Raw genomic sequence first — 16,129 nt, forward strand, 5'->3', positions numbered from 1 at the left:
ACTAAAACAAAATTTTTAGCATGTAACTTATGCATCTGTGTGTTCAAAGGCCTCCAGGTTGCCTTGTGTTCAGTCAGGTTCGGGAAATACTACCTTTAAGGCATTCAAGACCCTTTGGGGATGCCTGGGTGACTCAGTCGGTTAAGCATCTGCTTTTGGCTCAGGTCATGATCTCATGGTCCTGGGATCGAGTCCTGCATTGGGCTCCTTGCTCAGCGGGGAGCCTGCTTCTCCCTCTGCCTGCCATGCCTCCTTGCTTCTGCGATCTCTCTCTTTCTCTGACAAATAAATAAAAGCTTAAAAAAAAAATAAAGCATTTAAGACCCTTTGAAGGAAGACAAACAAGATTAAAACCATTATCATCATCATTATTATTAGATGGGCAGCTACTTGACAATTCCTTAAAAACAGGTAACTTCAGGGGTATTCCACCTCGGGGGACAAACTCCATCCAGGGTGATGGCAAATGGCAGGGTAAACTGGAAGGCATTACCTAGAGTGCACGTGCTAAAAGAGACATGGAGGAGTCATGTGGATGAAGATACAAAATGAACACCATTTAAAAATCACCTCTTCAGGGGTGCCTGGGTGGCTCAGTCATTAAGCATCTGCTTTCAGCTCAGGTCATGATCTCAGGGTCCTGGGATCGAGCCCCGCATCAGGCTCCCTGCTCAGCAGGAAGCCTGCTTCTCCCTCTCCCCCTGCTTGTGTTCCCTCTCTCGCTGTGTCTCTCTCTGTCAAATAAATAAATAAAATCTTTAAAAAAAAAAATCACCTCTTCATAAACATGAAGAATATGTCATAACTGCGTGAGAAAGGTGCAGTTTTTTTTCCCAACTCATTTGAAAATAAACATGACAACCCAGTGCAAAGCTGTAAAAGGAAAAATTCAGAGTCAGCTTTTTATTCCTTTTCCCCTTAATATTAGAAGAACATCTTCTAGGATCCAGTTCTCTTAAAGGGAGAAGGATTTGATAACCATTCTGATTCTTTGTTTATAACACAGACCATGCTTTAATTGCAACTCATTCATAATATCATGTTAAAACAATTCATTTGCATCCTAAGCCCCTTGTATCTAATTATGGAAGGAAGAATTCTCAAGAACTTAAAGGAATTTCAAATCTCATCTCTTAAGGTTGAGAAGGATGTTGGAGCATGTATATGTTCCTTGATAGACCAGGAGCTGGCAGGTCCCGGTCCCAGTCTACTCTTTATGTACTATGACTCTCAGAAACATAATATCATTCATATAGTGACTTTTGAATTCCAGCCCTCACTCTTACACTTGTTCTACAAGCTGACATCCCAATAAAAGCTGCACTTGTCTTATATTACTTCTATTACTACATCTGGTTATTAACTTTCTGATAAACTTACATGCGGTTTGTTTACTAGGTATTCCTCTGCTTTAGAATTTTGTCTGAGAACTTACCTTATTAAAAAAGAATACATGTAAATGGGTTTCACCAAACTAACAGATAATTATATATAAGTATTCGTTTAGAAAAGGTATATCCCACCTTGTTCCAGGACAGATTTAACATGGCTTGTTAATAAATTAATTAATTAAACATAGCACAAGTAGGAAACTGTCAGAACTTAAAGTGGAACCAAGAAAGGCACTTTGATTAGCTTTTCACTGTTCATAGATATATTTACCTTTTCAGTACCTCTTATAAAAAAGGTAGTAGCACCCTTTCTGTAGCATTAATGATTAAGGTTTAAAAGCCGATTCTAGGTTTGCCAAAAAGGAATCCTTATGTCTATTAAGGAAAGAACTACCATTTTCATAAAAATCTCTCCTCTGTTATTGCAGTTTTGAGACTTCCTTGTTAACATTATGTGGAATAAATCAGAGACCAATATTATAGCTATATACTACTTTTTGTTTATAGAAAAGTAAAAATTAAAATTGTGTGAGTGAAAAGTGTACCTAGCCAAATAATCAGTAAAAAAGTTTTGTGTTAATTTTTTTGTAACAGTCATTTAAAAGTCACTTTACAAGGCTTTTTTTCTTGCCATTATTACCAGTTTGAGTAGTAAATCCCTAGATGAAATTCTGGCTTTGACTATATCAGTTACATCTAAAGCATATACTTTTATTTTTAAGAGGCCTGGATTTAGGATCATCTTTTTTTAAAGGAGGAAAAGTAAAATCTTAAATGAAAAAGCCCTAAATCAAAGGATTTATAACTGGTACCAGTGTGGTCAAGATGGTTATCGTTGACTGTTCAATTTGGAAATAATTCATGCCTTTCTTTCATGATGTTTGTTTTTTTTTTTTTAATTTAATGCAAAATTCTAAGTTTAAAAAACTGAATCAGCTGGATCTACTCTGGTTCAAATAAGTGGGCACCTGGGGTCTGAGTATTGCCCACTCAGCCTTCTTTCTCTTCCATCCCTCATCAACTTGTGAGATCCCTCCACGGAACCCCAGAACACCTTTCCTAAGGAATTTTTTTGTCCTGGTATCCCCTATTTTCTTTTCTGAAGACTGTCAAAGGCTAGGGGAACTGAAAAGTCAAATAATTTGCTACTTGCTAACTGCTTAGTGAACATTTTGTGGAAATAGTTGAACCTTTAAAAAAGTGTTTAATGTCAGTGGGCTTACACAATTCATCTTTTTCATATACCATATTGTAGCAGAGCATAGTAGAGCTAATGTGGATCTAGCTGTAGGTAGCTTTTGTGCTAAGGGTGCTAGGGTCATCCTGAAGGTAAAAAGCACTAATAATTATACTTTTTCCCCTCCTGCTTTTCCGTATCTCTCTACACTCCTGACTTATACAGGACAAAGAACTTTGAGTCTGGTAAGGCCTACAAGGCAACATGGGGAGATGGTGGAGACAACTGTCCTAGCAATGTCGTATCTAAGCAGCCAGGCCGAGTGACCAATGGTCAGCCTCAACCACCAGCCACTGGAGCAGCTAGCGGTGGCTACATTAAACGGTATGCCAGCTCCTCCCGGTGCTCTTTACCCGTTTCCTAAATGAATGGCTCACTCAGGAGGATGGGGAGTGTTGTACATGAGCCCTAATTCATCAGTTAGAAACAGTGTTTATTCCATTTGAAAAATGCATTTTATAATCTGCCTTCTGACAAAATGTTGACTGTGGTTCTTGATTTTGGTTGGTGGATTAACTTTTCTTTATGTTTTTCAGTACTTTCAGAATTACCCAAGTAAGCATATTTTACTTCTATAAATAGGAGAATGTGTTTTAAAATGTATCATGCGGGAGCACCTGGGTGGCTCAGTCAGTTAGGCGTCAGACTCTTGTTCTCAGCTTAGGTTTTGATCTCAGGGTTGTGAGTTCAAGCCCCGTGTTGGGCTCCATGCTGGGCGTGGAGCCCTACTTAAAAAAAAAAAAAAAAATGTATCCTCTGGAGATAGGGGTTGGCCAGATCCCTATAAAGATAATGGTAAAGGATCAGATAGTAAATATTCTAGACTTTGCAGGCCAGTGTCCATTGCAGCTACTTAACTCTGTTGTTGTAGGGTGAAAGCAGCCATAAACAATACGTAAGCAAATAATGAGCATGGCTGTATTTGAATAAAACCTTATTTACAGAATCAGGTGGTGTCGTCGTGCACTGAAATAAAGTTCTCAGACACCAATCTGAGTGGCCATGCGGGGCTGCCTCTGCAAGGGAGAGCAGCAGCTGCTAAATCCTGCACATAGCTTTTATTTTTTATTTATTTATTTTTTTATCAGAAAAGCAAGGACAGATGCCTCCGAGCATGGGAAAGGAATACAAAGGGATGGCAAATATCTTGAAGTAGGCTTGCATTTTCCCCTGCGCATAGGCACACAGGGAGTCAGTCATGGGATAAGGGAGGAGCAGGATGTTTGGGCTTGCAATCGCCAGGTACAGAAAGGGGTGACTGAGGGTTACATTCTTTCATAGCTCCTAACTTATGCCCTGCTCCTGGGGATCATGGGGTCCTGCTCCTGCCGGGCCCCTGCATGCAAAAGCTGCTGATGTTTCAGCTGCTTCCACACTCCTTAGGGTCTATAATACATTTTCTAAGAATAACTCCATAAGGTGGCAGGCCAGTTTTGACCTTTGGGCCAGAGTTTTGCAACCTGTTTTACAGCAGTGGTTCTTTAGACTTAGTGTGCATGAGTCACCTGGGGGTTTATTAAAACTTAGAATGCTGGGATCCACTTCCAGTTTGATTCAGTAGATCTGTAGTAAAGTGTGAGAATTTGCATGTTTTCATGTCTCCTAAGTTCCCAGGTGATGCTGTGATCACTCGTTGAGAACCATTGTTCTAGAGTTGTTTCTTCTCCTACATGGCTTTAAGACATTGCGTTCTCTTGGTCAGTCTTTCAGTTTTTACTACAGAATGTTTTCCGAGAACGGTAACCTACCTTCCCATGGGTCTAACACTTGCTGAGGTCATTTTGGTTACTTACTTTTATGAAAACTAAATCCAGATTTAGTCCATTTTTATAATTCATCAAAAAGTACTGAATTAACTGTCTTTTTGTGATAGTATAACTAACGATGCCAGAGAGGATGAGATGGAAGAGAACCTGACTCAAGTGGGCAGTATCCTAGGAAACCTAAAGAACATGGCCCTAGACATGGGCAATGAGATCGAGGCTCAAAATCGACAAATACACCGGATCACAGAAAAGGTGAATGCTCCTTCATGCCATAGGAATTTGAGACACTTTAGTAATGGACATCTGTGCTTGATACTTGGGGGGGGGGGTTGGGCAATAAGAGAAGATCCTGTCCTCACAGGTCTTACAGTTTTGATGAGGTGGCATTTCTAACACATTGAAAAATTATAGCCAGGTCCTCCTATCTCTTGTTCATGGCCGTTGGTTCATTTTGAAACAAGGACCTTGGAACGAATTGGTTTTATTTAAAATTTCACACACGAAGCTTAGAGTCTACTCTAACCTTTGGGAGGGCTGTATTTTTTTTTTTCCCCTGAGTGAATGAGTTAGCTTTTGGAGTTTTATTTTGTTACTAACAAATTAGTAAGTTCCTAAATCCTCATCTCATGAGTCATTAAGTGAAAATCAATTCTGCAGGATAGTTCTTTTGGAGTGGACACACAAAACAGGGTCCTATGGGTAAAGATAAGATGGAACTGCTATTTTTTTTTTCTTCACATGATATAAAAGATACTGAAAATGAAGTTGTATTCAGTGTTTGGATGTGCCATGGCTAAAAACCATTCTTGTTATTGTTATTTCATTAAAAATCTCAGGGTCCCTTAAAGGATGGGGTGAGTTTTTAAGCTTAGTTCTATTGAGTCACTTAATGGTGGATTTCATGGAGGCAAACAGTGGTTCATAAGATGCTTTCAAAGCTGTCCTGTGGTCAGATATTGATGTGGATGATAATACATCTGTTACAAAAATCTTGGGGAAGGTTCTTTCAGTCTCTCTGGGTTAGACCTAGAGTAGTCTCAGATAAGATCCTATGATTCAGTTCAAGGGACTCTCACAATTTCCTCATCTATAGCAGAAAGCATTCTTAATTTCATTGCATCGAAAATGGCATTGATTGTAAGATGCATCCCAGTTAAACTATGAGAAAATGTTACAGAATTCATGAAATACTGGCAAGTTCTTCTGCTAAACCTTCTGTTAAACCTTTATATATTCCTGGTTTTCCCAAATGAATTTCATGTTCTCTCTCTTCTTGTCCAGGATGAGTTTTGTAATGTGACTATGTTTCCTGAATTTTCTCAGTGTGTCATTTACTCCAGGTGTATGAAATTCAACTTTTATTAGAGGAAGTTACCTTGTAACATAATGCTGGTACCTTTTTCTTTTTTTCAGGCTGACACCAACAAAGATCGTATTGATGTTGCCAATGCCAGAGCAAAGAAACTCATTGACAGCTAAAGCTGCTGTTGTCCTTCTTTACCGTGTATTCACTTCTCTAGCTCCTCCTTCAAAGTCATTATCTTTTTAGAGTTTGACGTTTTGGTTCCACGCTCTTCTCAATCAGGAGATAATGTGCAAGAAGGCCAGGAGTACGGACCCCCTATTCTTTTACGTTCTCTTTCCCTTGAGGGTACACTACTGCTCAGCCTTCCTTCTAGTGCCTTTTTTTTTTTCTCAGTCCATAGTCTTAGATTGGTTTTTGTACATCATATATAGTGTTATTTTTCATCCTCCTCATTTACTTTAGCAGGTTCTTTTGCTTTCAAGATTTGGAAGCATTGCCAAAGACAACCATGAAGAAGGAAGCTGGAGGCAGGGGGAGCACAAGGAGCAGAGACGAGAGAGGAGGTTGTTAGGTCAGTAAAACTGGCAGGCCACAAAGCAAGAGTTGCATAGCCACAGTAAAGATCTAGCTGGATTTAATTTTTTTCATTTAAGTTGCAGTTATTGCCAATTTAGGCTAATACTTGGTTTATACACAATATTTTTGTTAAACATCACAACTTGGCAACCTCAGCTCCAAAAAAATAGAATGACTTTTCTCAAAGTGGGCTTAGTTTCTGAACATTTGGTGATTTGTGTATGTACATAGACAGCGATCCCATTTCATACTGCACCATACAGGAACACTTTGTATAAATGAATGACTTTTTATTTTCACATTAGTAGTAGTATCATGGTCCCATTACATGCCTATTAACCTCTTAAATTTGTCATTAGTCTTTGAAGAAAAAAATATGTAAATATGTATGTGTAACATGAGAATTTCTCTCTAAAGCAGGGCTTAAAATTTTTTGGAAAAGTTTGACAAAGTATATTACGTGAATTCAGATTTACCTCAATGTCAAGAATTATGTTTAGATAGGAAAAAAGAAACTTGTTTTGATCTCAGGTAGAAAAATAGATTGCTTTGAGTTTTTTGTAGCTTTAGACCTTAAAAAAGCTAGAATTTATTCTGTTTAAAAGTGATTTGGAAAATTATGCGTGTGGTTTAATTATTGATGATTGCACTATCATTCAGTTAGCCTTGTAGATTGAATTATGTCCAGAATCACACTTATTTAGATCCTGAACAGTGTTATAAGAATCTGATTGGTATTTGTCACCTTTATTTAAGAACTAGTGTCTGCACACTTCAAAGCTATTAATGTGGATTGGTTTGACCGATAACCACTGCTTGCTCTTTACAATTAAATTTTATAACTAACTGGTGGAATTGTTCTTTCAAATAGGTAATGTGTTTCTGTGACTATTTGGCAAGTGTTGGGGGCAATAATTTCATCAGCTCTTAACAAATTGAATAAAGCAAATGTCCATAAATCAAGAAGCACTCTGATGGAAAGCTGCCTTCAGCACCTTTCCCATTTTTTATCGGAAATACTGACAGGACTTTTCTTCCTATGATTTGTCACGAGGTTCATTTTAATTATTATTAGTCTCTTACTCATTTGAGCTTTAATACACTAATGATTGAAAGGATGTTTATGCACTAGAACTACAACCCACTTACTGAAGATACTGTTAACATGAGGACTTTCATAGGCCTTAGCAGAAAATATTTAGAGTGAGATTCAATCAGGCCCTCTGGCATAGAAATGCTGCATGCCAAAAGGAGTAGTTTGGTAGGTGGTGGTAAATGTGTAAAAGAGAGAAAGTACAAAATACTGGGGATTGTGCTATACCTAAATGCCCTTGCTTAGAACATTAAGAAATGTTTTTATCTTATGGCTAAAGATAATAGTTCTGAGGATACCAAAATGCTGCCCCCTCATAATAATTGGTTCGAAGTATAAGCTAAGGCACTCAACTGTCTGCATTTACACTCTTCCACTTGCTAACTGAGACTGTAAGCCCATTTCTGTGCCTCAGTTTTCTTGTCTGTAAATGGGGATTAATAATTCCTCCATAGAGTTGTCATGAAAAGTCAGTGTGGTGATGCCATGTAAAGAACTGAGAGCATCACCCAATAAATGTAAGAGCTTAATAAATTATAGTTGCTGTTCTTTCTTGGGTGGAGCTTTCTCGGTCAAGAATCCATTTGTGAATCTGATGAAAGACAACATAGCCTATCTCCCCAGAGAAATAGATACTAACACAAACATGAATCACGCATAAGTAAGAATCACATATCAGTGGATCTTGAAAGCAAATCCATGGATCCCAGGTTACAAACTCTGCCAAAGCTTCTCCTACTGAGAAAGAAGAGGAATGAGGCCATAGAAGTTAGGTCCATAATGCACTAGAAATACAAGCTGTTGACTTAAAGCCTTTTCTGATTTTCTCTGGTTAACATTGTCTGGAAACTTGTTTCCATTACTTTTGAAAGGTAGTAACTGAAAGTGATTAACACAAGCTCTAGAGTCTGACCACCTGGTTTCAAATTTTGCTTTAGTCATTTACTTTTTGTATGTTCTTGAGCATAACACTAACCTATAACTAAGGAGTTCAAAAATAATCACCCTGAATTTAATTTTTTAACAGTAAGCTCCTTCTTCAAGTTTCCAGTCTTACAATGACAATGGTATTTATCCCCAATAGTTATGCCTGTTTCTTTCTTCCTTCACAATTCCTTCATCCCTTTTTTTTTTTAATATTTTTTATTTATTTATTTGTCAGAATGAGAGCACAAGCAGGGGGGAGCGTCAGGCAGGAGAAGCAGGCTCCCTGATGAGCAGGGAGCCCGATGTGGGACTTGATCCCAGGACCTTGGGATCATGACCTGAGCCAAAGGCAGACACTTAACCAACTGAGCCACCCAGGTGTCCCTTCCTTCATCCTTGTTACCACACGTTAGATCTTTTCATGTCATGTGTGAATTACGAATCTTCTCTTAACCCAGACATTTTATACTCAATTGCACTTAGAGTTAGTTTCCTTAAATGTTACTTTCTTTAGGTCACTGCCTTATCAGAATTCCAGGTTATCCCAATTACATTCCTAATCAGATTTGTATTTCTCAGATTGATGATATTCAAGTTCCTTACTCTCTAGTCATTTGTTTTCATCCTTTTTAATGTAGTATTTGCTCCAAGCCTACCATTTCTATAATGACTTGCTAACTTCTATTTTAATGCTTTACAGGTGAAATAAATGGCACCATTTATTGATTGCTTACTCTGTCGTGGGCACCCTGCTAAAATGCCTTTATGTATCTTTTTACCATATCCTCATAACAAACCTGAAAGGTTGGAGGTATTCACCATATTACAGATGAGCATAAATTGCTCAGATTCACAAAGCTAGTAAATGACAGACTGTGTATTCAAACCAGGATCTTTCTGACTCCAAGGCCCATGAGCTTAATATACTACACTGACTTCCAACCAAGTTCTAAAAGAATGTGGGTGACTTAGGGCTGGTGGCCAAACTAGAATATGGGTCTCCAGACCACACACAAGTTAACCAACTTCGTTATGTTAGCTCATAGGTAAGTCTGAATACTTGTGCGTTATAAATCTGGGCATGTTACTTTACATAGTTCCTGCCCACAAGTAGCTCATTCTAGCAAGAGATAGATGAATATAGAATGTGGGAAGTGCTATCATAACAGATGGGGGAGCAATTCATTTGGCTTAGACTTAAAATGGGTTTTGGATAGAAGGAGCATGTTAGTGAGAGAAGACATTCCTGACTGAGCAAACAATGTAAAGGCAGTTACAGGGGAGACACTGCACTGTGGGTTTAAGGAGCAGAATAATCTGGTATGACTGGGCAGGTTAAATAAGAGTGAAGAAAGGGTATCTGGAAATAAGGCTAGGTACAAGTTGTGAAAGCTAGCAGTCACTGATTCTCAGAGATGGGGGATATTTTTAACTCCAGTTAATTAAATGTCTGGGGACATTTAAGTTGTTTACTTTAGAAGCTCTGATTTATTAGATGTTAAGCACTGATAAAGAATCTAGAGAAACATTGTTTAGACCAAAAAGATTAAGCATTGAAGTTTACAAAAAGCAAAACTCAGTTGCTAACGATAAACTGGCAGCCCATCCATCCCTCCCCATGTTGAGAAACAGAAAATAACATGGGAAATAGAGAATACGGATCAGATTTAGAATATGGATCAGATTTAAAGTCAGAGAGACTTCCTCTAACACTAAGCTGTTGTGATCTACTGACTTAATGGTTAAACTAGGTTAATAAAACAAGAACTGACAATACAAGCTAAATTGCCCTGCCAAAGGCAAAACCTCAGAACATTTGAGAGTGGTAGTCTCGGAAATGTTCATGTCAGTAACAACCTGACGTCATCTACCTTTGTACTTTCAGTTTCTCTTAATAAGCATGGATTTAGTACTGCAAAATGCTTATCAGTCACATGAAGGCATTTCAGTACTCCTGCACCTTAAGAAACATTTCTTTCTAATCAGTTTACTTTCAAACAAAGGGCCACACAGAGGTTAAAGTTCTCCTGTCTTCTTCCTTTGAAGGATTAACACTTTTTCCAGCGGAAGTTCATTAAAAATTCTTTATTTAGTATATTCTCTCATCCAGAGAATAAACTTTATAAACATAGGTTATTTTAAAATATTGTAGCAGTAGTTTTTGGATAGCTAATTTGATTAGTAGAATTATAAACGCAAAAAGGGAAAAGGATTACCAGAAGTAAGACATTATTTCTAACAAAGCTTCAGGAAAATCTTGATTATTACAACCCTTTGTATCTTACAAGTTTTGCATATATGGTTTTAGCTCTTCAGAGCCCTCTACCAGTAAGGCACATGCAATAGTAAAAAATTTGCTACTGCAGCCTTGGGGAACATCTCTTAGTGTTGTGTTGGTGCTTCTCTGACACAATACACTTTTAATCAAGACAGTCACATATTTATGTACATTCTAAATTCCAAGTATACACAGTGCGATTGAACTGATGGACTGAAATAAAATCATAAATCCTAGATTAACTATAGTAGCCTCTCACAAACTATATTTCATAAAAATATGAAATGTTAATGCAGGTGGAATGGCAACTGACTTTATGAAAGTTCATACACTGAAACTAAACATGAAATTTCAAGCTGTGATACGGAGTGATTCTGTGACCAAGCAGCATCCCTTCATTGTATAAATAGCAAATGAGCTATTGTTTTTCTTAAAGCCAGACTAATGATGGTTTTGATGGTCAACACTGTCCTTTACCCTTATCCATGACTCAAAATGGAGGACTCTTACTGTCCCTTGATTTTTTAGCTTGCTTAAGACGAGCCCTGGAAAGGGAAAAGATCATTGAAATATCTGCGGGAGTATCATCTCCTTGCTGCAGATAATCCTTGACAACAAAAGGAGCCTTTGATTCAGCCAGATTGCAAGAGATTCCATGTCAGTGTCCTGTGAGGTTCCCGTGCTCCTGGAGAACATCATGCAAACTTCTTCTTAGTGGCTGTGAACCTCTCCATGTACTAAAAATCATAAAAGAAGAATATGTGGTATTTTGGCCCAAGCAAATATTAGCCTATTTTTTTATTAGGATTTTGTGATTTTTTTTATTTAGATTTTTATTGGATATGGTCTTTTTCATCTTCAAAATCGACCTATTCTAAATGCAAATTTAAAGCACATAGCTTTGGGGTTTTTCCCTTATATTTTAATAAGACACCCATCAAAAGACAAAATGCTTTACAATAAGCTACCTGGAGGAAAAGTTACCTTGGCACAATACCGTTTGGCTAATTTTTAGAATCCACCTCCAAAATGGGGAACAAATCCTGTTGACATAAACAGGATTATGCATACATCCTGTAGCTATAAATGTTCATGTGGGTTACTTCACCATTATCTCTGGAACAATGATGAAGTACACTAATACATACCTTATCATATCCTTCCAGTTCTCGAAGTTTCTTTATTTCAAAAAGGTTGCCTTCCACAGCAAGCAGACAGATCTGGGAATCACTGAGAATGCTCTGTGGCAGCATGCTGAGCTCAAGACAGTTCTCTTCCAGGCGAAGAACTTTAAGGCGAGGACAGCAAGATATCTTTACTGAGATCTGAGATATCTATTGAACAACAAAAAAGAATTATAGGAAAAAGTAAAAGCACTACTATAATGTTTTTTGTTTTTTGTTTTTTTTACTAAATTAAAACAAAAACTTGCCCATTTGTCCTAGTTCTTTCTTTTACCGCCTCCATTTTCTCACCACCTACCCATTTCCAAAGCCTATGTTATCTAGCTTCTGTTACTCCTCCACTTTTTGGAAAAAGATGCTGTTTGAAGGTTACTGGTGGCTTTTTAGAAACAAAAATGTCCTAATAAAAGCACTGTTCATTGCAGAAAATTTGAGCATCACATAAGTTTAAGGAAAAAAGTTACCTCTAATCTACCACCATAAACATTTTGGTGCATTTACATTCACTGCCCATCTTTTATGTGTAAGAAGATGCTGACCGCTACACTGCCGAAGTCAAGGATTCACGGTCCTCATTCCCTATTGGTTTGACTATCATCTACCACTTTTTTGAAACTCCCTGTACCTAAATACTGGACTTTTCTTCTTTTGAATTATTGCTGATTTTTGGCTCCCCCCACCCCCTTGTTCCTATGGACATTTTCAAGCAGCAGTCTCTAACATTGGATCTTCTTTCTAAACGTCCTCCTAAAAAGCTCATCCTTTCTTAAAGCTATCAGTTCTGTTAAGACCTGAAAATCTGTGTCTATATTCATATCTGCTCATGTCTATTCCACTCCCATGTCTCCAATTTTTAATAAAACATTTCTGTTGGGATGAGTCACCATCATAATCAAAGCTTGTCCACTCAGCAGCACCACTCTTTTAGGCCCTTGAACAATTATCTTTGATTCATTCACTTCTTTTGCCCTTTAAATGCTCCAAGTCACCAAATTATATTTACTCTACCTGGTATCATTTCAGACCATCACCTGGGAACTTGTTAGAAATATAAATTCTCAGGGGTGCCTGGCTGGGTCAGTCAGTTCAGTGTCCGACTTCTGATTTCGGCTCAGGTCATGATCTTAGGGTTGTGATATGGAGCCCCACCTTGAACTCCACCTTCATCCAGGAGTCTTCTTGAGATCCTCTCCCTCTGCCCCACCCCCTGCTTATGTGTGCACGTGCATGCGCTCTCTCTAAAAAATCTTTTTATTGGGCACCTGGGTGGCTCAGTTGGTAAAGCGACTGCTTTCGGCTCAGGTCATGATCCCGGAGTCCCGGGATCGAGTCCCGCATCGGGCTCCCTGCTCAGCAGGGAGTCTGCTTCTCCCTCTGACCCTCCCCCCTCTCATGCTCTCTCTCTCTCATTATCTCTCTCAAATAAATAAAATCTTTAAAAAAAAATAAAAATAAAAAATCTTTTTATTTTTTTAAAGATTTTGTCAGAGAGAGCACTCACGTGCACAAGCAGGGGGAGGGACAGGCAGAGGGAGAAGCAGGCTCCACTGAGCAAGGAGCCCAATGGGGGACTCGATCCCAGGGCCCTTGGGATGATGACCTGAGTGGAAGGCAGACCCTTAAGAAACTGAGCGACCCAGGCATCCCAATAAAAACCTTAAAAAATGTAAATTCTCCCCCTGAAACAAATAATACATTATATGTTAATAAAAAATTTTTTTAAGAAGTAAAATCTCAGACCCCACTCCAGACCTACTCAATCACAAACACGGAGGGTAGGGACCCAGTGATCTCTTCACAAGCTCTTCTGGTTAATGTGGTCCATGCTAAAATCAGAACCAGTGATTATAGGGCAGCAGCCTAGGTGAATGGGGTGAGTGTGCAGCTATGCAGCTAGTATTTCTTGAACAATGTTTTCCCATAAGTTTTTTTCAATATTCACAATTTTTTTCCCCAAAGCTCAACATACAAGAATATCCATTCTCATGGAAAAGGTGAGGCAATCTCCTCAAAGATAGACTGAATTTTATCATAATGTAAGATTACTACAATCTAGAACAGTTTTGTACAATAAAACTTGGCAGTGATTGAAATCTATATCTTTGTGGTTCAATATGGTTGCCACATCCGGCTTTTGAGCACTTGAAATATAGCTAGTGGCAACAGAGGAACTTAATTTTTAAATCTATTTTTTTTTTTAAGATTTTATTTATTAAATGAATTTTAACAGCCATATGTGGCTGTTGTATTGGACTGTGCAAATCTAGAACTGTAGGCGCTAAAAAATTAAAGGCCACCTAGTCTCACTATGTTTAATGTTTCATCATTAAGCCTTATGTCTAGACCAAGTATTATTTCTCCAGTCAGATACATATTAACCAGAGCTTCCAAAGTAATGGAAACAAATTTCAAATATTTCAATTAAAGCTGTCCAACAATGACAGGCCAGAAAGCCTGTCAGTTATGAATTTTCAGTAAAAGCAAAGATGTCAAAAAAGGGACAATGAATTATCTCTTGTCCAACTCCAAGAACCTATGAGTTAAAGCCTCTTTTCCACTCCACCTGACATAGCTCCTTGCTAGGTGATTTGAGGCATATTTGAGGAGGATCTGAATTCTCCAAGATTTGTGAGACAGTTTAACTTTTGAAATTATCTCACCCCATTACCCATCCCACTCTCCTAAAAACACCTACGCAACTAATTCCATAGCACTTCTAGCTTTGAAAGTAGTCCAGCCCATGGACTATACTGCTCATCTAGCCTGATACCCAGCTCCATGACTACAGTTTAGAAAAGAATGGATTATACAGGTGACTGTAAACCCACATGATGTCGGAAAAAAACCTTAAGCTCTAGACCTGGTTCTGGTTGAGATTGAGTTCGATGACCTGCAGCTCCCCCACTATGTCAGGTATGCTCCGAATCTGGTTCTTGGAGAGATCCACCACATCCAAGTGCCGTAGGCTACAGAGCTGTGGTGGTAGTGCTCGTAGCTGGTTCCCAGAGAGGCTCAGGGTCTTGAGGGCTGCCAGTTGCCCAAAGGTAGATGGTAGTTCTCTCAAGTGATTGTTGTTTAGGCTTAGCATCTCTAGTTTTTTCAGATTGCATAACTCCTCAGGAAGAATAGCTGGCAAAGAAAAAAATTAAAAACCTGAATCTGATACAGCCGAGACATACCTTAGACAAAGTTTAGAAAAACTATATGGCCACCTTATATGCCTCCTACTGATACACATAAAATTCCCACATGTGCCATTTTTAAGTATTGCATTTTACCAACATAGTCTTCAGAAAGTGAGGGTGCCATCAAAATACAGGCAAGTATTTATGTGTATATTGGGCTCCTTTTGTAAAAGGACCTCTGCAGAATCCGATAGCAATTTTGTGGCATTTGTTAGGCCCTCCCCTTCCCATTCCACCCCCCTTTCTAAATTAGCAGCAAAATTAGCTCTGTTTACATTACATCCCAAAGATGGTCTTCCCTTTCAAGTCCAAATTAAGCCAGTACCAATCATTACACCACCAGAGGAGGCGTGTAGATGTAATTACAAGAGATAGGTTCAAGGACTCTGATATCCTCCTGCATCTTGAGCTCTCAGTACGGTTTCATAACAACAACAAAAATCAGCTTGTAAGAGAAAACCACCCTTTTTAACAGCTGATCACTAGCAAAAGCTTCCCAGGCGCAAAAGCCATACTCAGTTTGTTGTTGTTCAAGGAGAGGCTCTTCAGCAGAGTGAACTTTCCTATAATCATAGGCGGTAGGCTCTCGATCTTGTTGTTGGACAAGTCGATGGTCCTTAGATTGCTGGTCAGCTTCTGCAACTCTGAGGGGAACTGGAGAAAGGGGTTCACAGCGCGGAGAATTCCTCACCGATTAACTTCACCACCCCCGCCGTCCCTCCCCCTTTAATTTCTCTGGTCGGTCCCCTCCCAGTCTCACCTCGGTCAGCCCACGGTCCTTAAGCTGAAAGACACCAGTTTTCTGCGCGGTTTCCACATGAGCGCGGAGGGCACTGTTTCCCATTCTAGGGCCGCGGCTCAGGTCCCTGCAGGAAGGAAGCGCAGCTGTCACCGCTCAGTCCAGGCATCCAGCCACCCCATCCGCCTCTCGGCTCTCATGCCCAAGCTGTCACCTGCCGACGCCCAAATCTTGGGGACCAACTAAAAGTGGCAAGGAAGAAAGGGAAGAACAACCCGACCACCAGGGCCAACAGCTTTTACAGCTGTTCCGAGGCCTGACGCCGCTGGAGCCTACGAATGATCGGGGAGCGCGGGACTCGTCTCCTACCCCTCAGCTCACAGCCGGCTAAGCAAGGGAAAATCCTCGGCCCGCGCTCGGCCGGGATGCGCTCCCCGGGCTTCCGCC

General features: G+C 39.3%; 2 protein-coding genes across 6 annotated transcripts in view; one reads left to right on the plus strand and one right to left on the minus strand.

Moving 5' to 3' along the window:
- SNAP23 (synaptosome associated protein 23) overlaps positions 1-7,122 on the plus strand; it is a 35,331-nt gene extending 28,209 nt beyond the window's left edge. For both annotated transcript variants that reach the window (XM_028094458.2, XM_088024755.1), the window contains 3 exons: positions 2,794-2,952; positions 4,502-4,646; positions 5,808-7,122. In XM_028094458.2, coding sequence (XP_027950259.1) covers positions 2,794-2,952; positions 4,502-4,646; positions 5,808-5,873 — 370 coding nt within the window. In that variant the 3' untranslated portion in view covers positions 5,874-7,122. The remainder of the gene's footprint in view (positions 1-2,793; positions 2,953-4,501; positions 4,647-5,807) is intronic.
- Positions 7,123-9,783: 2,661 nt separating this feature from the next.
- On the minus strand, positions 9,784-16,128 carry LRRC57 (leucine rich repeat containing 57). Of its 4 annotated transcripts, none has more exons than XM_028094463.2 (6): positions 16,052-16,128; positions 15,704-15,809; positions 15,459-15,597; positions 14,619-14,887; positions 11,723-11,908; positions 9,784-11,311 (listed from the first exon to the last, which is right to left on the minus strand). In XM_028094463.2, the coding sequence occupies exons 2-6, from the start codon at positions 15,785-15,787 to the stop codon at positions 11,270-11,272; spliced, it is 720 nt and encodes a 239-aa protein (XP_027950264.1). In that variant the 5' UTR covers positions 15,788-15,809; positions 16,052-16,128; the 3' UTR covers positions 9,784-11,269. The 4 variants fall into 4 exon arrangements, with proteins under 4 accessions (XP_027950264.1, XP_027950265.1, XP_087880880.1 ...); XM_028094464.2 differs by lacking the exon at positions 16,052-16,128 and adding an exon at positions 15,897-16,044; XM_088024754.1 differs by lacking the exons at positions 9,784-11,311; positions 16,052-16,128 and adding an exon at positions 15,897-16,044 and having other exon boundaries at positions 11,458-11,908.
- Position 16,129: the final 1 nt, after the last annotated feature.

The sequence above is a fragment of the Eumetopias jubatus genome, unplaced genomic scaffold (genome assembly GCF_037043125.1).
Source record: "Eumetopias jubatus isolate StellerSeaLion01/CBP00866 unplaced genomic scaffold, mEumJub1_p1.0 scaffold_7, whole genome shotgun sequence".
NCBI classification, from domain to species: Eukaryota; Metazoa; Chordata; class Mammalia; order Carnivora; family Otariidae; genus Eumetopias; species Eumetopias jubatus.